At 44.4% G+C, this 26,576-nt stretch overlaps 2 protein-coding genes across 2 annotated transcripts; one reads left to right on the forward strand and one right to left on the reverse strand.

Annotated features, from left to right (window-relative positions):
* Positions 1–7,958: 7,958 nt before the first annotated feature.
* On the forward strand, positions 7,959–9,746 carry T265_06869 (hypothetical protein; the record flags this gene model as incomplete). The annotated part of the gene is made up of 1 exon (XM_009172251.1): positions 7,959–9,746. The coding sequence occupies one exon, from the start codon at positions 7,959–7,961 to the stop codon at positions 9,744–9,746; it is 1,788 nt and encodes a 595-aa protein (XP_009170515.1).
* T265_06868 (hypothetical protein) lies at positions 8,955–23,801 on the reverse strand (the record flags this gene model as incomplete). Its single annotated transcript, XM_009172250.1, has 3 exons — positions 8,955–10,991; positions 21,558–21,616; positions 23,482–23,801. 3 exons carry the CDS (start codon positions 23,681–23,683, stop codon positions 10,257–10,259), a joined length of 996 nt encoding a protein of 331 aa, XP_009170514.1.
* Positions 23,802–26,576: the final 2,775 nt, after the last annotated feature.

Below are 26,576 nucleotides of genomic sequence, written 5' to 3' on the forward strand. Positions count from 1 at the left end.
CAGCAACGTACTATAATTGAAGATAGTTCAGTGCTGAAATAATTCACTGACCCCTCCAAAAACGTATTGGTCCTTATGAATGTTCGATACGCAGAGGTGCCAATCCTGGAGACGATTTTTGTTATCTATGTACGCTGGACCGGTAGAGTACCAAATTACCTGTTCAGGGAGCTCGGTACTAGCTATTTCGAGTTAACATCGCTGAAGACGCACTCACTATTGTGGGATAAAACATGCGAGTTGAAGAAATCTGAGGCTTGTAGATGTTCATGACCTATATAAGTTGAACATCAAGGTAAACACCGGACTTACCCATTGTAACTGGCAAAATGCGCCACGACAATCTTGTCGTGGTCAATAGCGGGCACTTGAGGGAGCTAACCTGACGCCCACGAATAACCTGCGACTAGGGGTTGACGAAGCCTAATTAACAAACCACATGGAAACTACGTCGATCTTAGCGGACAGCTGAACTAACCAAGCTGGACCAATCTAGCTGACATGCGCACCCATCCACCTGGAGTGGTCTAATTTGTACGCCAAGAACTTCACCGGCCGTTCTTTAGTATATATGTCCTGCCGGGAAGCGTATACGCTTGGTGCGCAGTGTTCACGGGATGACATAAGTCGGTCTATCGAAATATCACAATGAGCTGGCCGGCTAGGAACCTAGGAGCAATACTTACCCTGCAGAGGGAATACCAGCAGCGACGATCTCGTATAGGCTTGTTTGCACAACGCCATCTTCAAAGACTGGTTCGCAGTGCGTGGTTTATTGTAGCTTGGTGCCTACTGACTACCAAATCTTACGAAATTCGGGGCTTACATGAAATAAACGATGTTTCATAAGTAAACGAATCATCTGGAGCTGATGGTCTTTGAAGTGTCAAACGAAACCACTGTCGCCTCTTCCTTCTAACTGGTGCTCCAAAGTGCAAGTCATAATATTAGGCAATTAACTCATGTATGCCGATCGGTTCCTCCTTGAAGCCGAAAATGGTGGCACACGAGGACTTCTGGGACACAATGATTTGGAAATGCTTCAGTTTAGGTAGAAAGCGCAAGATACCCCCTTTGTGCACTGTTAGCAAAAACACGTTTGTGTATTCCGAACGGCCCACGAGCAGTGCAAAGGATAAATTATTGATCTGCAGACTCGCCTTTGGGATAGGCCTGAAGAGCATCACCGCACAGCGGGCAATGTTTGTCATCACAATGTTCAGCGTGATATTATACGCGATCCGTCGCACACGGGCGGTAAATGGCAGAAGACGGCCGGTCAAAAAGCGCACAAAAGCCCAAGTTTATGTTTACATGTCGCGGTCCAAGTGCCTCAAAACGTGGGAACATGCTTACTTAGCCATTCGATGGACGACATTCAGAATACAGCCGTCGCCTTCCGGAAGTTTGCGTCTGTCACAGTGATGTGAAGTATGCATTTCTAATTCTCGGCGTGCAAGGACATCTACATAGAGCGCTTCAGTGTGTCTGAGCAGTACACTGGTTTTCCAGGCAGCCGTTCGCATTCTGCAGACGTTTGTGGTCAAATTACCTAAGCGGATCATTTTGCTTGTAGTGAGGACCTTGTCAAGTTTATCTGCCATAGACTGCTGCACTGCTTGTCTCCTGGACTACCTTCGCCTCCGAGGGGACCTAATTCTTACCTGTCCCCTGTTTGAATAAAGCTTGGCAAACAAATTTTTCACCGTTGACCCAGCAAACACCCGGCGTGGACATAGTAAGAAAATTTTCAAGCTCAGAGCACACACATTCATTAGACAAATTTTTTCATTTCGGGTAGTAGCTGCGTGGAATGACCTCCGACGGTTGTACACGCTCCTTCTCGAACCAAATTTAAAGCGCTATTAGACATTTATTTATGCGAATCCTCGTGCTGGCAAGCATACCGCCGCGCTCTGAGAACATAAAAAGTAGTGCTACACACCTTTACACTTGTGACTTTCAGGTGGACGACAGCCACTGACCGACAAGAACAAAACCGACCCGGGAAACTTGAGCGAAGGCCTCGATCCTGTGCATCAATCCGTGAGAATTCACACGGCGGCGTTCCACACGTGGGCAGGGTATTGCAGATACCCAGCTCCTCCTCGTTTAGCCATCGATTTACTGAGAGCCGATCGTGCAAATTTCGGAAGCCTTCTGGAAATGTCGTAGATAATAGCAGGTTATCAAGAGATCATGAGGTTCCCTGTCTTATTAAACAAAAACACGCTGGACAGCCGGTGCTTCGAGTGCTGTTTCTCACTAAAATTACACCCTCAGCTGCGCAAACACCACATGAATATCATTTATGCAATCCTTAAGCGCCTTCAGAAACGCCGTGAAGGGTAAAAAGGATACGGCCATTTTGAGGCCATTGCATAGCGAATTCAAAGGTGGATGTACTACAAAAATTTAGAAAGGAGGATAATTAAAACAAATGGAGTTAAAATGAGAGTAGACTACAGTGGTATTTGGCTTGAGCATGCATACCATAAAGTGCAACATTTTGGCGTGAAACGTTTTTCATCCACTCGCAATGGTTTTACAGATAAGAGCAGTGTGCTCTCAAGTTTTGTTTATATATAATATATATATAGAGCAGTGTGCTCTCAAGGATTGGTCATATATATATATATATATAGACTGGTATTTCGCATCGTTCGAGTTTATATCAATCATTTTCTGTTTACAGAAAACAGCGCTACTTCCAAATTCCAACTAAACGCGCGGATACCTGTAACACTGGAGAGGGGCATTTTTCCTGACCTAGAAAGTTACTTATGCATCGTGTATTGAGACCAGCTAACGCTGATATAGCAGTAACAGTATCCTACATAAAATTATCCCGGGCACCATGTAGTCGTGAAACTATTGAGGGAAAAATTCATTTGCGAGGAACACACTAAGCCTGTCTGTGGTTGTCATAAAACCGTCAAAAGTTCGTTCGGTACTTTGGTCACTCGAAAAGCATGTAGCAGACCCTCTGTCTGTTTAAATTCCAGCTTTGAACAGTTGCCTACACGGGTTGGGACGAATGCAGTAGCTCTGGGCACTTCTTATATCTGATGAATTTGAAAAATATTAAATAACCTATTTCGTGTCTACAAAATCACGCTCATGAAATCTAAATGCCGTGGGCCACTATTCCTAGGATAGTCCTGCCTTCATTCGGGTGTTCGGTCTCTTTATCTGCTATTATCGGTCGAAGTCTAAGTGGGAAACGTGTCTTGGGTCCCTTGCCAAAATTTCGAAGAACTATTAGCTTGTCCTTGCTTTTACTATCTAGCCTCAAGCGTTGAAGTTAGGAAAATATGATCGGAGTTCATATCATCATTAATCAAGACCGGACGGGAATCAAGCCCTTGTTTGTGTACACCTGTAAGTCCACGTGAAATCCGTTTAACACGAGGAATAAACAGGATATTCTTGTGAGATTTCTTGGCCACTGGAAACCACAACTTCACAGTGGTTTTGGCAGCATAGCCACAACTGAAATTCTCCGTTATACACTTTGAAATGCGTGAAATGAGGTAGCAGACCAATTGGTTTACCTGGGTAGCTGTATCAGTCCCGGTGGTCTCGCGAAAGATGGTGGTTTCACCCGGATTGGGAAGGCCAGAGCAGCTTATTTGAACCTGCGTCACCTGTGTCGTAGGCGTGACATCAGCTTATCCGTCAAGGTTTGAGTTTACAGTGCTGCGGTGCACTCTATCTTACTATATGGATCAAAAGCCTGGCCGCTGCACGGCGAGGATGTCATTTTCTGACGATTGCTCTCTTCGGAGCATCGCGCGAATCTGGTGGGAACACTGGATCAGCAATGCTGAAGTTAGTCGAATGGTATTCGGGAGAACTAACTCACTCTCGATAGATGAACTGAACACAGTGCATCAGTTGCGCTGTTTTGGTCACGTGCTGCGCATGCCAGTCAACTGACTTCCTCAAAGGGCTCCTTTCGCACAACCACATGAAGGATGGAAGAGAGCCAGAGGCGGTCAAACAATGACTTGGCAGTGGAGTATAGAATCAATTACCACCAAACTCAGCTGCGCTGGTCATTGCCGTCTTCCTGGATGGAAACCCCGAGACGGGCCACATAAATGGTGGAGTCATTGTGAGACATGGCCCAGTTGCGCCGTCAAAGGTGCTCATGTACCCAAGCTATTGCCTTCAATGCATGGCTCCTTTCCCAAACGCCTCTTTTAAGAGTCCCCTTACAGTTCTGCATTTACGCACTAATTTATGAGCTCCAACCTCCAATGAGCAGCTACCAACCCCACTTCCCCGAATCATCGGTGAATGAAACTGTGGCAGCTACAACCACTGTACGACAAGCACGCGGTTTTACAGCTGACAATGACGATGATGATATTGCCATTTTTACTCTTGTATTCAGCTTCTTTCGAAGAATTGATGGCAACTTTTGTGTTCCGTCAATCTGTAACTCTTAGTCGGCAACGGTTGTACAAGTAGGTGAGATTTTTCGGTGACCCACTTGGCAGTAAGCTGAATGAAGTGAAATCTATATGTTAAATGTTGGACGCTTTTGTGACTTCCTGTAATCACAGGCATTAAAGAAAACAACACAATATGGGACTAAATGAGTAGATGGCTTTGTGGGAGACTTCACAGGTTGCTGCATAAATCCAATACAGCTTGAAAAAAAGCATGAGGGCTGCAATATCGCTGAGCTTCTTAAGCCTGGATAAGACTACCCGCCAATTCAGGGCTGAATAGATGAGTCCTACTACCTCGTGTTCTCGCAAATTAATTTCCAAACAAGCCTAGGAAGTTTAGTAAATCCGTTTGTTTTTTTGTATGTTGGTGCATATCCCTGTGGGTCTTTTGGAATGAAACGTTTATGATAGCAATCAATTTTTGTTTTGAATTAAGTTATATACTTACAGCATTCGAATTAAGGCAACTTAGTGAATTTTCCACAGTATCCTCTTATTTTGAGGTCCAACTAAACAAACTTCATGGAACTGGTCTAAAAAGACAATGAAATTTTAAACCCAGTTGAATGCAGTGTGTGTGAAAACTGTCTCTAGTTTTGATCACAACCATTATAGGTTGAACTAAGAATGAGTACTAAGTACTTATAGGCCATGCCTCTTAACAGCTTAAACTGAACAACAGAATATAGGCGCAAAAATTTCGCCATTCCATGTAATGGCAACTGCAGTTCACTTAGAAAAAACTAAACATAATGCATGGGCGTTCAGTAGGAAGATGGTCATCTTAATTACGAACAAGTGCACCATCTGATTAATTTCCAAAGCGAAAAGTTTGGAATTTTGTCCATAGCATCCCTGTGGTCATTAGTGTGTCGACATTTGTTGAAAAACTGACTACCAGTGTGTAATAAATTAGTCCAACTTCTCACAATCTTCACGGAGGAGCCAGTGGTTACTGAGCCAAAAAGCGTAGTGCTTTGGAAGTAATAAATACAAAGCAGAAGTATTCCGGTTTCAATTACAGATCTGACCATGTCTCGGTGATTAGATATCTTGTTTCTGGAGTTGAAAACAATGATATCCCCCTCACACATAGGCTGAAGGAATTTCCAATCAAAATTACTGTAAGCGATTAGTGATTAGCTTCTCAAACAAAACAGTTAGCATGTAATAGCACGAGACTTTTTTCCAAGGGGATTCGATAATTCGTGCTTGCTCACGTATGCTGCTCCACTCCATTGCCCTATAGCTGTTGTCATCTTCTGCGACAGGATGCGTCCCCCTCAACAGTGTCGGGAATTGATGCTCCTGGGTGCGATAACTATTTATACCTCTTTTAGCCGACGCTTTCTTCTATTAATCCGATTCCAAGTTAATTTCTGTTTTAAGGACACTGACTCCAGTTAAATCGCAGACAATTACTTCAAACAACAGCGTACACTCATCAATCCAATGGTAATAACTAGTACAACTGTTTTTTGTGGATATAAGCTACCCGGTCAACAAGACTCAGTTATTTACTACCATTTATCGGGTTCCAAACAAAAGACCGCAAATGGTTCGGCGGTTGGCACTGCACACAATCAAACTGGCCTCTATCAAAATGCTGGGTCTAACTGTGAGTGCACGAGAGCGATCTATCCGACTAAACTGATCGTCAATCGACCAGCCACTCGTGTCAGATGAATATTAGCCACTTTTCAGAGGTTTCAGTGCTGGATCTGGAAAGGGAGTAGCACGAAATGGGACCCACTTATATCTTCCTGACGCAGGAGGAGCAGACTGAGAGAGTGAATTCAGAATTCGGAGTTGATGGAATCTATGAAGACTCCTCAAAGATCTCTGAATGTGTTCACCAGCTACTTCTTTTAAACAAACTCCATAAAAATGAAGTATTATCCTTTAATAGTCCGGAAAGCCAAATCGAAGCGTGATGCTATTATCGAGTAGAAAATCCCGCTGCGATCTGAGTTTTCTATGGGCCAGGACTCAGCCACGATCCACTTGCTTTGTTGCTCGTCAAACTCAATAATGTTACAGACTCCGTCCCACTCCGAACACGGAACTATGAGAAACAAGCCCCATGACAGCGTCCCAATAGGAAGTATCCTCATCCTTTGGGTGCATATAAATCACTACAATGACAAAATATCACCATTAGATACTTCACGAGCCTGTGGACGGATTTTACAATAACCATCTCCCACATTCATCCTCACTTGGGAACGCAAGGTAACCTGGAGTGCCTGGCAAAATTCCACCAGCGGAACCTCAAGTAAGCAGAGGCGTATCACTAAATAGTTTTCAGGTTCCAAAGTTCTCCAGAGAAGGGGTCGAAAATATTTTCCGGTTACATTACAATCTATAAGACAAATTGTAGGATAAACCAAGTTTTATGGAACACTCTCATGGCAAATGACCACACTGTAAAAAGAAAATGTAATAAGGAAACCTCTCTGTTCCATCAGTAACACAGTAAAGGACATCGCTCGGACGACGGAGTGGAATATGAGTCCAAAAAACACTGCGCTCATTTTCAGCAAACAGGATCCTGATGCACACACTGTTGCGCGTCGTGAGTGACCAAAACCTGGTTACTAGGTCCCAACTTTTTAGCCTAGTATTCCTCAAAACCAATAACATGACTGTGTACACGAGGTGAACGTGCTACTAACACTACGCTTCTCACATCGAACGCTGCTCCCCGACATGCGCAGTTAGAGGTCACGTTCTCCTGCTAGATGAGGCCCGGCATTTAATTCACCAAACTCGTGATCACAACACTACTATAGCTAGAACATAGGATGAGTTTAGGAAAAAAGCATCATGTCAAATAGGATCTCTGATAAGACTTATCATTCCCGAAATTTCAGACACGGCCAGACTTATCGTCTACTGAAACCAAACTGGCCACAGATCAGATGTTTTCAGTGTATGGGCTGCAAGAAAACCTAGTGAGACCTATCCTGAATGCTTCTATAGATCTGGCACACTACATGCCCGGAAGAGCGTAGTCACCGTTAATGACCGTACCCCATGGGAATATTCCCGTTTTTGACGTCTTGATCAAGCATTTCTTCTTTGTAGTCTGCTGAAGATAAAGTGCACACTATCAACAGTGTACACAATATCTCGTTGGTCAGGGTTATCCGATGTTAAAATCGAGGGCACCCGCAAATGCGGTGTATAAAATATTCTTCTAAGACCCTTCCCCCCCCCCAAAAAAAAAAAAAACAAGCATGACATGCCGTTTGGAGCCGCTGTTCTGCATCAGTACTGAGAGCATATTAAAACGCCGACTGACAATCGGAGCTGTTTAAAAAGCTAGTGATACCACTCGGGTCAAAATGGCTAACTTGAACTACGTCAACCTCCACAGATACACAAGGAGGCACAAATCAGGCTACTCTATTCTAACAGGCACGTTCTCTTCGTTTTAGATAAAATATGGACCAGACCATATAAGGCGGATAGAAGTGAAACCCGACAGGAGAAATAATGGTGCAAGCCACGGATGAAACTTTGTATCAGCAAGGGCAAGGCTTCAACAAATCAAAGGAACATAGTTTGGGAAGATATTATTCTGACCCAAATCAAGATGATTACTTTATCATCGGTCCAACTGATAAATTCGCACCATCTATCGCTTACCGAAACCGCCTTAAGTACAGACGACGAAGTGCATCACTTAGACGTCAAGACAGTCCCGGCAATCCGCCGAATCAACAAATTCCAGGGAATTATCTAAAGAAACTTAAAATCGACCGCGGAAACCAGAAAAGACATCACAAGAGAGAGAACATACAAACAGAAGGTCCACGCAAACTGCTAGAGGAGGAAATCAGGCGAATACGTGCCGAACTTGAGCAAAGAAAACACCGTCTGAAAAATGTAGAAACTACTTCACAACCCCTTCCACAAAATAGTCAGCCACACGAATCGGGTGAACTCAAGCTAAAGCTGGGAGACAGCCCAGTGGTAACTGGGTCACACAAAACTCCACAGGCACCCAGGGCGGTGAGGAAAAAGGGAACGCTTGAGTATATAGTAGCTCCTAACATAGAAAATAAAAGACGACGGAAATCATACAGTCCACTTGCGCAACCTCGTCTAACTGAATACCAGCGAGCGTATAAAGCTCCGGAACTTACTCCTATCCCACAGCGGCCACGGACTGCACAATCAGAATTCCCAACCACCTTCAAGGCCAGTAGTCACCACGGACAAATAGATATATTCGAAACTGAATATGCACGTGAGTACAAGCCATTCAGATACGTACCAATAGATAAACTCAATGCGACCACCTTTATCCGAGATCCGAACGTTAATATTGTACCAATACCCAGACCCAAATCCGCCTACACACTCGTGAGGTCACAGCAAATAAAAGATACGGAAAATGGTTACCCGAGAAGCAGACAGGAAACATCATCTCAACCAGACTTATCTAAAAAGACTAGGTCACATGAAAGCCGATACACTTCAGAATACGGTGCCAAATACCACAACTATTTTGGATTGCAGCCTAATTCTAATGGGTCAACTGAATGGATGAGGGTGTTGGAAGGAATACGTAACCAGGCAGATTTATATCGAAAACGTGACCTAGAATCGCATTTCACGCGTGACCACTTGGCCCAATTGGCATCCGCTTTTGTGGACTATTGGGATCAACCAAGCAGCGACCGATATGCCCGGAATCGCGAGAAATCCCTAACAACACTAGCACAGCCTCCTGCGGGAAAGCCGTCAGAACTATGCAGTGAAGAAAATGAAGAATGCGAGGCACATAGCACGATCTCGGCGCGCCGACGGGCTATGATGGATAGTCATCATGTAGCGGAACTTCTTCATGAATACCAAGTTTATGATCCCAAATCATATTCAAGTGAAGTGAAGCCGGAAAGCACACACTCAAAAGGTGAAAAAAATAATCAGAGGCAACTTGTCAGACAGAATGATGCACAAGCGCTCTCCACACACTTTGAAAACCAACTCTCTTCAACTTCTCCGGATATAGAGATGGAAAAGCACGGTACGGCTGGCCAACTGAGCAATATCCACAGAACTTCCCAGCAAGGCAACAGTCTGAGCCCAGTCTCCACTAAATCCATTATGTCCAGTGCTACACCGATTTCAGAACCAACAAATTATACCAACGAACAAAGAAACCATGCGGTCAATGATAACAGTCATCAGAGGAGATGCACACTCCCTTCCGGCGATTACCTATGTCATCCATACGCAGAAAATCATGAATACCGAAGCTGGGACTACATCTGACGTAATCGGCTCTTTTTGATGGACAGTAATCGTGACGCACCATCATATTAACTAGGATTTTATTACTTCATTTTGTAAGCTGAAGAAACCAACAAAATGAGTGTTTACTTGTGTTTTTTTACATCCGGTCTGTGGGAACCCATGTGGACAGCATAAACGGAGGGAGTCCGCATTAGCGAAAAAAGCCTTCAAATGGGGTTACAATATAACAATACTCCACATCAAGAAAAGAGTACGGGAAAAGGCTCCGACAACGGGGAAAAGGAAAACCGGTAGGATTAGGTACGGCTTGGGGCTGTTTATACTGCAGGAGGTATGATAAGGAATCAAAGGCAAGTGAAAAATCAAACAGGCCGCTGGTAATAATGCTGAAAAAGACTAGATAAAAGCACACGAATTTACATGGTAAAACAAGGTCGGTACATGGAAAGTCATTAGGTAGCTCGTGTTATAGCTCGCGTTGGGGCTGTTTCATAGCGATCAGGTGGCCGTGCTCATTGCGACTTAGGATCAATGCATACAGAATAATTTCCGCCACAAACGCTTATCTATTTTCGAATCGTCTACGGTGGCCTTGGGTTGATGAAATCCTGGAGGATTATGGGATGCGTTGTGAAGCGAACTGGTTGTGGATTTTCGGGAAGAACCTGGTGAAACCACCGAGCCATTTTTTGTTTCACGGAAGCTTGGCATTTGATTACATTGTGCAGGGCCTCCAAGTTCCGCTACTCGTAGTCCACACCAGATTGCTAGGTCAAAAACCGTCTTCAGGTTTTTCTGTGTCAAAGCGGAACACTCAATGTAAGCCTCAGCCCCAAGCTGTGACGCCAGCTGTTCGGCTGTCTTCTTGTCAACCGGTTCCTCACCCTGTTTCGACAATTCTAGCAACTGGCCGATATCATTTCTAAGGTCACAGGCGCAACCAACGAGAAGGAATGCAGGACCAGGAATCCTGTGGGCTTCAGGCCTTATCCCACGAGTTGGGCCACACGATCGGGATCTAACTGCGGATAAGTGTTTCGTAAGCTCTTTTGAGCGAACTTTACGTTCACTTGGTGGAACCGTCGACGACCGCGTGGCTACTAATCTCTCAGCAGCCGGGTTGAACACGAGGTGGGCGTTGGAAAGTTCATCTAACCATTTGTCCCGCAGGGATCGGAACGACGAAGGTTTGACGACAGAAAAGCAAAGTAGCAGCACGTGAACACCGGGGTAGGAAAATTGCCGGAGAGAAGCGACTTCGTTCTAGAAAGTCAGAGCAGATAGAAGTAGATGAGGAAGCTTAGTAGCAAAGGTAAGAGGGTGCAACAAACTGACTCCCTCAAGTTGAATAGAGAACTTGTGAGATGTCATCCAACTTCAGTTCAGCAGAAGCGCGTATTGCAGTAGCAAGGCAATCACACTGATGAAATATACTACATGTATCCGTGTCTAAAGGACACGGTCGCATTTGAATGAAGATGGTTAGTCTTCTACATGTTATAATGCGGCACATTTACCGAAACTCAGAACCCAAACTTCCACGTTACAAACAGCCTGCTGACCGTAAAGCTACTAGATTATCTCGTCGGCCGTCGCCAGTAACGGATACAAGTGGTTGCTGTTTCTCATATGTATTGGTCAATCACCAGTGGGTCCTATCGTTTACCACCTAATAGGACACGACATTTCGGTTGCGAGATGGGCCAAGTAATGAGAGCGCCAATTTACTGACGGGAAGGTGCGTGGTTCGAATCCGACTTCTGCCACTCGACTTCCCCTATCTAGGCTTGGGCAACCTGGCAGTATCCCGGCCCTCGTGCCTCCTTCGTGTGGCATGGCAGCTAAACACTGAAAGGGTGCTACAGCTGGAAGATTTTTTATATTTTTATATTTGCATGATCTTCCTAACAGCTTCCATTATCAGCACCTGTGGTACTTGCCCATACTACACTTCATATAGGTGGCGGAGTAAAGCTAATCACATGAGTAGAAAGTGAGTGACATTACCGGCTTCCCTGACATCTTATCCATCTTCTACGGAGCGAAAGCTAGCTTAGCTTAAGCAAGTTGTTTTTAGTTACCTACGAATCATTCATCGATTATCTTTTACGTGAGTAGGAATCACGTACCACCAATTAAGTGAATCTAAGCTGATCCGAGCCGCAGCGAGTCCATGGACCAAAGCATGGAAACGAAATTCTATCCTTATTCGTTTTGGTTTGCAGATGCAATGATGCATCGAAATAGTAGCAGAACAAAACATTTTAGCACTTGACTTGAAAGTATCATGCAGAGTGTATCAGGTTTATGCTTTGTAAAACATCGAATATCAGGTTATTTCAAAGCCTTAAATGGCTAAATAATTCTTTACCAGTTGCTGATATTCACCTGTTTCAGGCAGACAATCTACCGATCTACAAGTGGCATATTCTAGCAGGTAAAAAACTTGGAGGAAGTAAAGACAACCAAACAAAAGCATCCGTTGTTTACCACCCAATTGATAATCGGACTACATCTACTCAACTATAGAAAAACAGGCTAACTTCCTTGCCAAGACAGGGTAATAACATCACTTCAAGACTAACAAATAAGTTCACTTATAACAAAAAGGTAAAACCACTCGGACACTTCAAAATAGGACAAATACTAGGTTGTCGGCAACTCAGGACATCCTGAAGCAGTTTTGGGATTCCGACTGTGTATCAGCACACATAAAGAAAATAAGTTTGCGTAGTAACCGCTTTGTTTAATGAACTGTCACGAAAAAAAAAGCAGTTTGGTAGCGAGAAGTACTGGATACTTGGTTCCCACTGCTTGCTTCCATGAAAGAAATAGGGATCTGGAATGAAATCAAACAAAACAGATTTCCCCGAAAAGGAATTTTCCTGGTTCACGAGTAATCCGGTTTGACAAAAGTTAGATATTTGACCAATATTCCTTTAGCAGATAGGAGCCTTTTCCCAGGAGAAGCCAATACGCTCCGGTCTCGAAAGTGAACGCAGACTGTGGTGGTTGTGTTCTTAGTGCTAAATCATCACCCATCGCAACCGGTCCGTTTTCAGGCTCAATTCTAGATGACAGATGAACAGAGGTCCAGTGGAAGAGTGACAAAAGCACAATATTCGTCCGTGAATCGACTCCCAGTGTGACTTTCGCCTAATCCCTGTTGTTGCTGGTTGAATAGTCTGCAATACGTGGATATCAGTAACTGACTGTTATGAAAGTAGGGAGACGTTGAAGTGCCGTAAGAAGGTTTCTCCACATCCGTCTTTCGTTCTTTCTGTGATAAGACTGTTCGTGCGTATAAAGTTAATTAAGTTGACATGTCATTGTTTACAAAAGTGATATGGGACCTTTGGGTCTTTCTCTACTTGGTAATCATAAAAAGCGTTCCGACTACGCATCTAGAAAAGGACTGTGAAAAAAACTATACAGCAAAACCTGAATACATCAAGTTGCGTCAAAATGACCGGACAACTGATTGGCTGAACGACGGGGCAATCGCTGTGTAATTACTTGCAACTAGTAAAGACGTTTACTCATACAGTACACTAAGGATTAAAGTGAGGTGCAATATAACTACACAGTTGTAGCTTCCTCTTTCACGAATACAATCAGGAGACTAGTTACAAGAAGATACCCACTTAGTACAACGAGAGAGTCGTGGAAAATATTCATGTTCCAAAAAAAACCCTAACATGTAATCACGGTTGTCAATGGGGGAAAACTGAAAGTGAGAAACGAAATCAACCATGCAAGAACCAAGGAACTGTGTTCCAGGATGACAGGATTTGAATGTTGATAAATCCCACAAACCTGTGTTGGTTCTGAGCGCAGTTGGCCATGTAACCATGGTGTGGATGTTTTCAGAGTAAAATGGGGTGGCAGCCGAAAATTCGTCCACACTTTATCGGACAAAAAACTGTGTATCAGAGAGTAGGTTTCAACCCACTCGACCCACATGCCTTAGGTGACAGCATATGTTTCACTGAGATCGATTAGGTGCCATGTCCTGTGATGTTTTCGACCACGTGCAAAAAGAATCCTATGGGCCCCGCCTACGGAGAGTGAAATCTTGTAGTCCTGTTTGACTGTGGTCGCTTTTATTTTCTCTCGCCACGTCATAACCTGTCCTCCCTTCACCAACTAGGGTAAGGGGTGGAACGCAACATTTTCACGAGCAGGCAGTGGTTGCACACTTCCAGTGCCTGTCCTAATCGCCATAAACGTAGACCTCTGGGCCTTACGTGCTACTTTAGCGATTCTGATGCTTTAGCTCTTTATTGTGTACATGCAGCAGCCAGCTACCGCCTGCTATACTATGGAGGCATATGTGATTTAGAACTTGTTTCAGATAATCGGATAGGGGAGAAGACAACCTTTGCAACCACAAGTTCGACCGCCTTTACATTTGCATTATGCCTTCGACGGAATTCAATTCTGACGCCAAAAATGATGCCTCGAAAACGTGCACAATGACTTTATTTGCCACAGTACGATCACAGATTATGCAGCTGTCAAGATACAGGAATCGACGAACAAACGTAAGTTCGTCATTCTGAAGTATCCAACAGGCCCACGAACGATGCGGAACTTCAAAAAAATGCACTTAGGAAGTGCAAAACGTAAGCCGAAACATGCAACCAGTTTCTATAATCTATTTGGAATAATTTATACAGACAAGTCATCGTCAAACAACAGGGGACGTTGTTCTCACAATCTGCTCTGCTACTCCTCTCCGATACTCATATTCACGATTTCATGTGGTGTGCCCTACATAATAAATTCGACGATAAAATGAAAAATAAAGAGGACGACCTTGTTACGAAACTCGATTTATAGTGCACTCTAAACCGACTAGAATGGGCGCAAACCTCGTTCACAAAACCCAAGGGTATGTAAAAGCAGAAGAGGCAAACTATCCAAAAACTTCTCTGAAATCTAAGAAAGAAGTTTTAGTCGCCCTCATGTGCGGTGGTGCAAATATGCGGTTCATCCGGCCTTTACCTAGTCGCAACCCTGCTTGACACCTCGGATTTGCGCTTCACGTGTCCAAGTTAGAAGTGGTAATATTGAGGTCATTTTAGTGTCACGATAGCAAAGTTGCCATCTGTCGAGATGGAATCAGGGTAACATTGCTGTACACCTTTTCGTGGGTCGTAAGCAGCTCGTTCAGTAATCATGACACCGAATGAACGCACTGCAGAGACGCACAGAAATGAATCTTCAACTTAGACTTCGCCAAGTGAATGACTAAGCTCACTACCTTTAAATGCCTTCCAGGATGGGGACCGTGCGATCCTCACTGTGCCTGGTTGGAGACACTACAAGACATGGCTGCCAACCGATGTCAGTGGCATTCTTGTTGTCAGTTTCTATCCAGAATGCCTGAGTGAATGTCTGGAGGTGTCGGCACCCCGGAACGATTGTGGTAAGCTAGCACTAAGTCCCTCCCCTGTCCACCTTTACTCTTTTCTTTACCATAAGGCTTTCAAATAAATCATGGTTGTACGGCAGTGAAGCATCGGTGTTGAACACTGATGTCATGCTGTCGGTGATGATGATGATGATAATGATGACTACTTTTAAATCGATTAGTGTGTCCAGTTGGCCGAATGCGAGAGATGAGCTGAGCCTCACTGTCACCAGAATGTGGCTACAGGCTGGATACAGACGGAATGGTCGGTCAAGAAACACGTGACTTTTGATATCACAGTGAAGGGCGCACACGCGAGCAATTGCATAACAATTTATGCAGTCCCGTCGATCAACGGGTGTCAGTGACAAAGCCGGATTGGAGGGTCTGGCAGCCNCCACTAGGTAATCAACAAGAGCGGTTCAAGTCTAATTATGTCCGTGCGCTGAGAACACTACACAGCAATTTATCTTACCTGGATTTTTTTAAAGGACTTGCAAGCTCTTTCACAGTAACTGTCGACAATCAGCATTGGTAGATGTTCTGTGAAACTCAGCCTCAAGCAGGAGTTAAAACTTACAAGGAATGTGCCAAGAGGGAAGACAGGACCCATAATTCTATTTTATCACTTGGCTTAAGTAGGTAGGAGATATTCCAGGAAGCTCCGAATAAAGCAGATGGTACTTGGTTCAGCGTTGCGAAATTCGGTAAGTGGTCTAAAGATCAGTCAACGCAATCTCGATTTCAAAGATATTTCTGGATGGTTTCCGCAGTTACGCCTCAGCAATGGGGGTATGTCACAAACAAACTGTGCTACGTTCTTTTAAAAAAGGGTATCGGCTGTTTTCCGTCCATGCAAAATCCAGCTGCAATTAAATGTGGACAAGTGCACGGCCTGAAGTTTGCCCATGGTTATCTTGGTTAATGGCCAGCAGCTGCACGAAAACACATGATTGGTTGTTGGTACAGGCAAGTCAAAAAGGTCACAGAAAGCAGATTCTCGGGAAGAAGTTACAGCGTAACCCACTTCAGGTGGTTCCACAGGCAACCGGAAATCTCAGTCTGGCAGTTCGCCACCCGCTCATAGCCAATAATTGCTTTGGGCTTGCTGGACATACAAGTAAAGTGAACGAAATTTCAGCGGTAAACTTAACATGTCAGAAAATATTAGCAAAGTTGGCAAACCGAGTGACGAACAAATCTGATCGACATATTGGTCTGAGCAACGTAGTTCGCCCCATCCACTTCAGTCGTCTAGAAGTTCCGCCATTTCATTTGTCCTATCGGGAAGCAAGGTTGTGGCCGTAATGTCTCTACGGTTATTCGAAAATTCAAACGGCCAGTGTTGCAGCATGAGTAGAGTCTCAAAAGAGTGAACGGTAACCAGTCGTTAAGGCCGATAAAACTGACTACAAGTGATTACCTCGCCACATGAGACTCAAGCTTCATACAGAACATCTCTCTACGCAGAATTCAAGCCTAAAAAATACGGATGTCAGTTGTTTCTGTGACAGGAAGAAGCTTGGTTGTTACAAACTTGTACATCTTGACCTTGCTTCATAAATTTTCCTAAAAGATGGGATAAAAGTGGAACTGCTTATGTCGTGCCAGTGTCCCGTTTGTCACGGTACGCGCGCCGCATCGTGTGACTGATAATAACTGTTGGATTGCATCCAACTGTCAAGTTCGGCTGACGGACCGACAGCCAAGCTGCACACCCAAGCCGCCAATATCCCGCCAAATCGCAAATGACAATATTGCTTTATATCACCTTAAAAATGGCTCCGGTGCATTTTTGGTGACTCTGGGACGTCTTACGAATAATCCTAGGACAACCTAGCGAGATTTCCTGTGAGTGAAAAAGGTACAGTATGTTAAAACTCCACCAAATTCCTTTGTTTCGTCGGGTTGCGTGACATGTGAGAGCGACGACCTGAAATTGATCACGACAATATGACCTGTAATGATTACGTCAAATCTGCAACTGTCAAAAGGAATTAAGCATGGTCCACAGAGAGCAACATACTTCACTGCTGTGTATTGATGGCTGGCCTCAGGATAGTTTTGTACTGTATCTTGGGGGTAATTCAAACTAATTAATGTTGTTAGCAAAATACAGTAATTTGCAAATTACACTGGTATTATTGGTGGACTCAAATGAGCCTCTTGTTCAAGATAGTGTTCATATGAATGTGCTGCGCAGACAGAGTCGTATGTTACAGCTGGCATGACAGTGCAGATATCACTGTATATTTTCTCGACAGAACACACCACATTTAAACGAGCGTAAGCAAGTATACTTCAACAAACTCGAACAATTTGGTGTTTATGAAGAATATCAGGTTGACGAGGACTCGGGAACTACGTCTATCTGATAAGCCCCAAGAATTGCAGTCATTACCACCGGGAAAAATAACCGATGTTGTTTACGCGCGATAAAAGCCCCGTTGAATTTTTTCAGGGGCATGCAATAACGTGTTCCCATCGGCCCCGTTCACCTCCATCTGTAATCTAAATATTAATTAGTGAAACGCCCACATAATCCCCTCGACGGTACATGTATGTGAAGGGAGGCATATTGAAGCAGTGTGGACAAACCTGCATTAGTCTAGTCAGGCATCACCTTGCTATCGTTTGGAATGCTCTGACAACCACCAGTGGTATAGGTGAATATACATCGCCTAGACAGTAGAATAAAGAATGAAGTTTTTCTATGAGTACACATGCGGCGAGATGGACCAAGTGGTTAGAGCGCAAATTTGCTGATCGAAAGGTCCGTGGTTCGAACCCGACGTCTGCCTCTCGACTTCCCCCGTCTAGGCTTGAGCAACCTAGCAGTATCCCAGCCCTTGTGCTTTCTGTGAGTGGCATGGCAGCTAGGCACCAAAAGGGTGCTACAGCTGAACGATTACGAGTACACATTTCTACAGGATGGTAGAGGACAGACAGTTTTAGGAGGAATTTTTTAATAATTTTTCAGTTTTTTTTAAACTTCAACTGGATTTTCCGATCAAACATGTGACAGTCTTGGATCAAACGTTTTACCGTCACTACAGTCCAGTGTTTACTTGATTGCGTGCTCCTTGAATGCTTGTAGAAAGTAGAACTAAGCAACAGCATGTCATTTTACCGTTGTCAGTTTTGCGAAAAGATCTGTGTTCTATTATTTGAAACAAAACAAAGTGAGCATACAGCCCTATCTTGGGATGCATATGAGGTAACCTAAATTTGCTTCAACTAGGCACTGGAGAAAGGCAAACTGGATCCTTTACTCAAGATGTTATCCACAGTCTGATACAGATGGCGTGTTTCAAAAGCATTTTGCTCCATCGAAACATAAAACGCATGCATCGTACACCTGAATGCGGATGGAGCGAGAGGGCGAGTCCAAACGATAGTAAGGACATGCCATTTCTGACCGGTACCTCAAATAGCAGTAGACAATACTGAAAATCGGTGGGCTCGTCCGAAATCCGCAAACTGATTAGGCGCCGAACCCAAGACGACTGTATACCTAGTCAGCGTAAACGACACGCACAGGAAATCGACCAAAAAGACAGGCTGAGGATGCAATACACCATTTTTGAATCAGCGCCGTTGGGCACTGCACTTTCCTGTGAGTCACAGCCCAATATTTGTCCCAGACATCAGTAATTGGAGATGAACAGTCCCAATTTATGGACTTTTTGACAATCCGGTGTGCAACAAATAAGACGGAGGGATCGTTTCAGAAGAGACGAAGAAATGATTGTGACGTTAGGCACTTGCCTCATCAGGTGCCAATAAAGTGTGTGATTAAAGGATCTTCGAAGACTGGCCAGGATAGGTCACGAGGGCAAAGTCAAACCCCCAACCCCTCCCCTAGAAAACAGAAAAATGAATGTAAGGTACACTTCTACCCACCACCAGGTGTCGAGTTGTAACACCACCTAGAAGGTTCACCTTTCTGAGGCGACCAGCCCCACTGTATGGTCACCACAGGGCTGTTTTGTTGTAGGAATATGAATGCTTCTTCTAAAAAGCAGACTGGATGGTTGAAGCTCCTTGGATTACCTTCCCATTGCAGTCCATCGCCAATACTCAATACTTCAAAAGCGTGTTTCCGCGTGTCTACCAGCAGCTATCAACCGAAATACCACTTCCTCTCACTTTGTGTGCCCGGTAAAGTATTTCAAGCGATCTGCTGCTGAAACTATTTATCAGAAGAACGTGTGACTTTGAAACAATGTCCATCCTCTGAGTGCATAAAACACACCTTTAATTTACACTCATAGCGAACAAAACATAGTCGCCACGAACGGACTGTAGATGTTTACTGTAATGGACACGCCCCAACTGACCTAAATAATGTGGATGAAATGAAGTTGTATCAGCTTCAAAAAGTTGAAATCTGATTTCCTTTAGGTTGAGGTAGCGAAGAACTAAAAAACTATGTTGGCTAATATCATGTGGCAGAAAAACAAAACAATATTAGACTGATACTCTTTCGTCTGAAGCCACTCTTACAGTGCAAGTCGTGAAGTTTTTCGCAGCTTAGGATCTTACTCCATAGTTGAAGTATTCCGAGCCAGATGTACGGGATAACGCGTCCAATCGCTACACAGCAAGAGTGTATGATGATTACAGAAACCGCTGAGGACTAGCATACCCCGGTACGCTATCCCTATTTTGGTAAGTCGTGAGTTGATTATCACTCTCCATAAAAATCGTCTCCTGTCTTGAATGTTGTGACTTCATCTCGCTATTTTCTTACTAACTTCGGTGTTCCCTTTAATTGCTAACCAGTACAATAGTTGCACGGTTTATAACTCACTACCAAGCACACACTTCATAAGTGATTTTCTAATATAAAAGATAGTGAGAAGTATCCATGAGTGTCAGTCGTCCATGACTAGCTTTAACATAGGACCAAACGTCGTATAAACATGATGGGATATGAATGGTCATTACCTCGAAGGCCTATGGAATGCCTTCGCATGACAACTGTACACCGAAACTGAACAGGACATCGGACCAGCGGTTCATTTGGGCTATCGATCGCACGCACCTGCGTTCGTAAGTGCCGTTCACTCCAAAACGCAAGAGGAAAATCCGTGGAAAGCCGTTCCGTGAGTTACCGATTAGGAATCAATGACTTTGATAATTTATTAATGGTCCAGTCAGCTGTAACACCCTTTCGGTGCCTAGCTGCCATGCCACGCGAAGGAAGCACGAGGACTGGGAGACTGCCAGGTTGCCCAAGCCTAGGCAGGGGAAGTCGAGAGGCGGGTTCGGGCTCGAACCACAGACCTTCCGGCTGGTAAATTCGCGCTCTAACCACTTGAGCAATCTCGCCCTTATTAATGGTCAGTCCCGAGCTGCTCGAGAGAGCTCATTGGTTAAGGAGCGAACTTACTGACAGGTCAGTGGTTCGAACCCAACCTCGGGATCCTGTTTAGTCTTGGATAACTTGGCAGTACATCGGTCCTTTGCAGCTAGGCACCAAGAAGGTTGCACAACTGACCTATTTCTATTTCTATCTTGATAACAAGATTCCACATAGAAGTTACACTTCACACAAAACTTCCGGAACGAAAATCCAGATCATGAGAAGGCAAAGGTGATGTTACATTACTGTTTGGCAAACAGAGCATCAACCTATATACAACACCAGGAGCTGAAAACCCTGTCCAAACGACAACCGACCAGTCATAAAGCAAACTGCGATGTTGACGACGCTGAATGAAATCAAGTAACGAATAACAATGTACGAAGGAGCCCACATTCTGAGTAGAGCAAAGATACAAAGAACAAACGAGACCAGACAGTAATTACATAAAGATACTTCCAAAGTACGTGATTTAGCTCACTTCCGCTCAAGTATGGACAGCAAATCATATCGAATCGTCCAACTATAACACACTTTCGGTGCCTAATTGCCATGCCACCCGAAAGAAACACGAAGGTTGGGATACTACCACGGTGCCAAAGACTAGACAGTGGAGGGCGAAATTCAGAGGTCGGGTTCGGACCACGGACCATCCGTAGTTAGATTCTCTGTTCACAGCCTATTCTCGCCCGAAGACGACGTCCGAAAGGCACAATGACTTTTTACCACCACAAGTGGCACATTCTCCTATATGCTAAGATCTTGTTATCTGTATTTTCAATACCATTGTTCTCCTCCAAATGGTACTATTTGGTTTGATTATCAATAGTAAATGGTAAGAAACAGACCTTGTGGATGAAAATACGGGTATGCTTGCTACGACCCACCAAGACGTTTCCCTCTTTTCTCCCATATTCTCCTGTTACTCTTTCGCATTCATCGCTTGCATTCACTTTTTATGTTTGTGACCATGCTCTTCAAAAATAAATGATAACATAACAGGAAAGATGGTAATGCATTGTTGAGCAGAAATATATCCACTCACCCCGCCACCGGCATCACAGATCTGCAAATGCACGAGTCGATTGTCCACGCAAACTTCCACTAGATCACAGTCAGAGATGCATAGAATGAGAGAGCAAGCGGGTGAGGAATAGGTCAATTTGTCAGCCGATGAAATTTTTAGCTCAAAGGCTCATAGCAAATTACAAGTTCCAGACGACCCACATTTGCATAACATAGTCGTAAATATTCCTTAGATCTACCTGAAATACGACAGAGTAAGCTGAAATAAACAACGAAACTCGTAATCCCAAAGGATTGTTAAACACAAAACGCAGGGCATTCGTGTTCTACTGAGCACAGGAAAGCTCAATGGATGCAATATGTTCCTGGTAAAGTTGTTCAGTAGCTGCTTCCTTTGCGACACAGCAAGGAATAGAAGTCACTAGTTAATAAAGCGCTATCGATTTTAGCCTTGGATCCTGCACTCGGCCTGGACAGCCCAAGAAACCATTAAACTCTTATAGTCTCACCGATAAAGGCAGCAACACTAGCGTCCAGACTGGTGCTTCAGTGCCATATACCCACAGGAAGTGGGTCACCGAGTGGCGATGTGAGAAGTGAGGATGGATACTCGTGAATGTACAAATAGGTAATAAGAACGGCCGTTTGGAGCATTGGTTGTTAACTAAGTAATTCAGCAATGAGCAAGGGGCATTGGAGGAAATAGCGCAGGGACGTATTATTGAGAACGTGATCAGCCGATAAGCCATGGATGAGATCCTCTACCATGGTGCATATCCAACAAGCACAAAATTGGGTAGGGTTGCCGTTTGCACAAACAGCATGCATAAAAATCGGATATAATCATTTAGATGGCTGATGGATATAGCAACAGGATAAGGACTTCGTCATGTATCCACCATATAGAGCACAGCGCCCCCACAGGAAAAAAGACTTCAAGTTGTACACAAAGGTGAAGCGCATCGCGCATGTGCAATGAGATTTATAAAACAGGTTCGGATATCGGTAGCTGCTTTGTTTGTTTGCAGTAACAATATTGTACAGGGAACCAAGATCTCAGGCGACACTTCATTTGAATAATGGGAAAGCATCTAAAAGGCCTAGCACCTACGAATGTCAGTGAACACCGAACTACTTCAACTCAGATTCACTTCCAGTTCCCAGCGAAACGAAGCCTCCTACAACACCCAAGTTGATTACTGAGAAACCTGTAACAGTCTAGTTGCATGATCCATCCTGGAGGCGATGTGGTCAATCCGGCGATTAATCATTTCTAAACATACTCTGACCGATGACAGCCATTAGATACTTGTGGTATATCACGGGAAACCGACGGCGCAAGAGTCCACCATACTCTGACAGTCCCATAACTGGCTTCGTCACCACTGAGAGGAGCTCAGTGTACTATCTGCAACCTGGACTCTCCTCAGGGTGTGTCAGGGTACGAGATAATTTCAACAGAGTCCCAGAAAGGAAGGTTACGATGGTCTTGAAGTTCGGTGTGTACATTTGCAACTCTCAAGTGTTTGTAGATCTAGGTGCATCACAGTCGTTGGAAGTCTGCTTTGCTAGTTACTCCCAGAATTTTTTAAGGACGATAAATCGTAAACATCAAACTTCTGTTTAGGCACCACGTAGGAGAATTGTGATCAGGACATCTCCAATGAAGATAGTGACACAAACTCAGGTTTAGCTGCAAAAACTTCTCGAGATGGTAACGAGTAGCATTATCCATCATTCAAGCCAACACCGACTCATATATACCGTGCTTTTGAAGCGGATAGACGAAAAACCAAGATAAGTGCGCAATGCAGATAAGTGAATACCGTCATGATTGCAGCAGCTGAGAGGTCTGATGTGTATACATCCTGTGAAAGGTTTGGAAATAATACAAATAACAAAAATACTAGTGCATCTGGGGTGTTGGGAATATAAAAACTCACCGAAAAAGGTGTCAAAAGCCGATGGAGTATGCTTTGATGGATAATCGTTAGTCGTATAACTCACGACAAGACTAGTTTTTCCGACTCCACTGTCTCCCAGTAAAACACACTTTATGTTAACCGGCTGCTTAGATAGATGGTCCGCCTCCAATCCATTGCATGGAACAATATACGGAACTCTGCGTGGTTCTTCCGACATCATCCACGGCCTTCACCTCCAGTCATCTTGCAAGCAAAGCGTAAATCTTAGTGAGCAAATGCATTCTTGAAATGAGATGAATCAGCGAATTTGAAACACTGAGACGATTGAGAAACTGCTAAAATGGGGGAAAGATAGCATTCAGAATTCGCTGAACAGAGGGCGCATTTGAACCTCTTCACTACAAATTTGTTCTGTTCGATTGAATAAATCCTCGGGTGCAAATGCGACACCCTCTTACACTGGAGGACAAAATGATCAGAGCCGCATGGATGTGGGAGGGTGTGTTCGAGAACAGTACATAAGTAAGTTAACGGTGAAAGGGAAGACAGAAGTGAGCAAAAGGCTTTTCAGTGAGTTTTACCCGCTTAACTCTGGTAACTCTGATCTACCATAGAGTGAGGGGGAATAAATCACTAAACTAAGTATATTGTCCCTTAGTGACCTAGGGGACAAAGGTTGCACAAAGGTTGCGGTTACTGCAGTTTCGTTCACGGATGACCTGGGAACTGGAAGTAGATGACTACGCCCTGAAGAGAGTGGCTAATACCGCGGGCAGACGAAGCTAGGGGATCAAAAGGCTTTCATTGGTTACGGATACCAGGAGGAAGTTAAGCGTCGAAAGTAAAGCTAGGATAGCTCGAGATGACTCAGCGGTTAACGCTCCAGCTTGCAGACCGGAAGGTCTGTGGTTCAAACACAACCTCAGCATCTCGACTGCTCCTGTCTAGGCTTGGATAGCCAGACAGTATCTCAGCCTTCATGCCTCCTTCCGTTGGTATGGAAGCTAGGCACCGAAAGGGTGCTACAGCTGGAAGATTTTCGATTTTTGGTTTGTATGATAAACACCAACCACTGAGCACGCGACCGAGTCCACCGGTGTGATCCGCATTCAGGCCCCAACCCGAAAAGCCGCCAGGCGCCGACGATGTTGAGTTTGTCGGCGGCAAGTTATATACTTTGTTGCAAGGTCGAAGCTTGAACCCTTCTGGTTTGATTCCAACTTCCGCAAAGTTGTGCGAAAAGGAACCTACTGGCATACTGAGCTTGTACCGCGCAACTAATGAATCGTTATCAGCCCGTCCACCATGTTTGAGTTACACCCACCGGAGGCCATTCGGTGTAATCCAACATTTCTGGTGCGATGTTTCGACCGGGCTCGGGTAACGACCACAAACACCAGCAGTCAAACAATCTTCCAATATCTTCGACTGGGCCAGTTTTTTATCTATTTAATAATGTGCAATATACCGCTCCATTTTAAACTCGATCTTTCACAGACAAAGTGACGCCTTAGGCTGCTTTAGCTTTTCCCATTTGGGAAGAGAGAGCCTTGAGCTAGACCACCGGGAATCACACAGCTATCCAGGTAAATAAATTTTTTACCACCTCGGTCAGTTTAACAGTAAACATGAGATCCCAGTTGGATCCTGCCCAGTCCTGTAGGAGCAGTTTATGGTGCTGGACAGATTGGAGAAACTGCGACTCCAGGTGTCAAACATTGAAAGGATATCTTCTGATCATACAAAGCTGAAACATAAAGGTGGAAGACACCACTGGAAGTATTGAACTCAGGCAAAAGTTCATAATACACTCTCGCGCGTCCGCACGATGATTCAGAGGGTATGGGTGGTTCATGAGGGACAACTCTATTCAAGACATACTGTTGTGGACTGATGGTTAGCAAAGTTAAAGGCAACAACCAATTCACCGTAGACGACCATTGTTGGTTGTCGATAGCGGTACGATTGTTCAAGAACCCGTTGCACGATGATGTGACCTACGCAACCCCCTGAAGGGGGGATGTCAGCTCTAGATTCAAGGATGTCCCTCCTTATGCATGATTAAGTTGTGGAGAGTAAGATCAGGAAGCACCTTGGATGTCACAGGTCATCGCATAGTGTCCGCGTGCTATTTTTAAAAGCTGCTACTTTTCGTCCACTCCACACAACTAGTCGTCCGAGCTTCTTCGCCCTCTTTGAGGGTTAGGTAAAAAACGTCAGAACGTGGCATCCTTTCGTGCTTTGAAAGGGACATTTTATGCCTCATTTCTTCAGGCGGACAATAAACATTTACCTTCTATCGAACTGTCGGTAGAAACTGTTTCAGGCCAGCTAAAGTGATCTTTAAAGTGACGGGCGACTATGCGAAAGCATGACACACCATCCATTTCACTCACGGTTTTGTAGACAGTCACCTCCCTCTGGCAGAGAATCAAGTGGTAGTGTACGACTGCTTCGGGTAATAAAGGCTGCCGCCAGTCTGTAAACCTTCGCGGTCACCCCCCAGCTCTCCCAAATTCCTCGTTATTTCGTGTTTGAGGGACATGGATGTACCATCCTACTCATCGTGTCCTTATGGTACCAAACAGGATTGCTAGCCTGGGGAATATCCAGTGATTTACTGATCCTATGAAGGCATTTAGGCATACCGCTATGAAAGCTATAAGCAAATCTCACTTTGCATGCTGTCATAAGACCAACGCACTCGTCCCCTGTAGTATGTCACTTCACTTCAAAGAGTTCCTCATCTAGCTCAATGGTTAAGGTACCAAATTACGGACCGGAAGGTCCGTGACTCGAACTCGACCTCAGCATCTCGACTGCATTTAAGGCTGGTATTTACCAACACAACCGTTCTTGAGAGAAAGGAACATCGACGCATCAATAAATACAAAAATGTGGTTGCGAGGGGAGAAGCCTTACTCTCGCCATCACAAGGAACACGGCGCCTCGTTATATGATTATTCACAGCACTGACGGTTGGTTCTTCATGTCTAGGCGTTAGCCTTCGACTTTTTTAGAGAGAACGTTCCGGTCGGTATAGACAGAAGGATTTTGGCGACACATACTTCTCGTAACCATGTCAGAGGCAGCTCTTGGTCGGATGCTTTGAA

This window comes from Opisthorchis viverrini (genome assembly GCF_000715545.1).
Source record: "Opisthorchis viverrini unplaced genomic scaffold opera_v5_148, whole genome shotgun sequence".
Classification (NCBI taxonomy): domain Eukaryota; kingdom Metazoa; phylum Platyhelminthes; class Trematoda; order Opisthorchiida; family Opisthorchiidae; genus Opisthorchis; species Opisthorchis viverrini.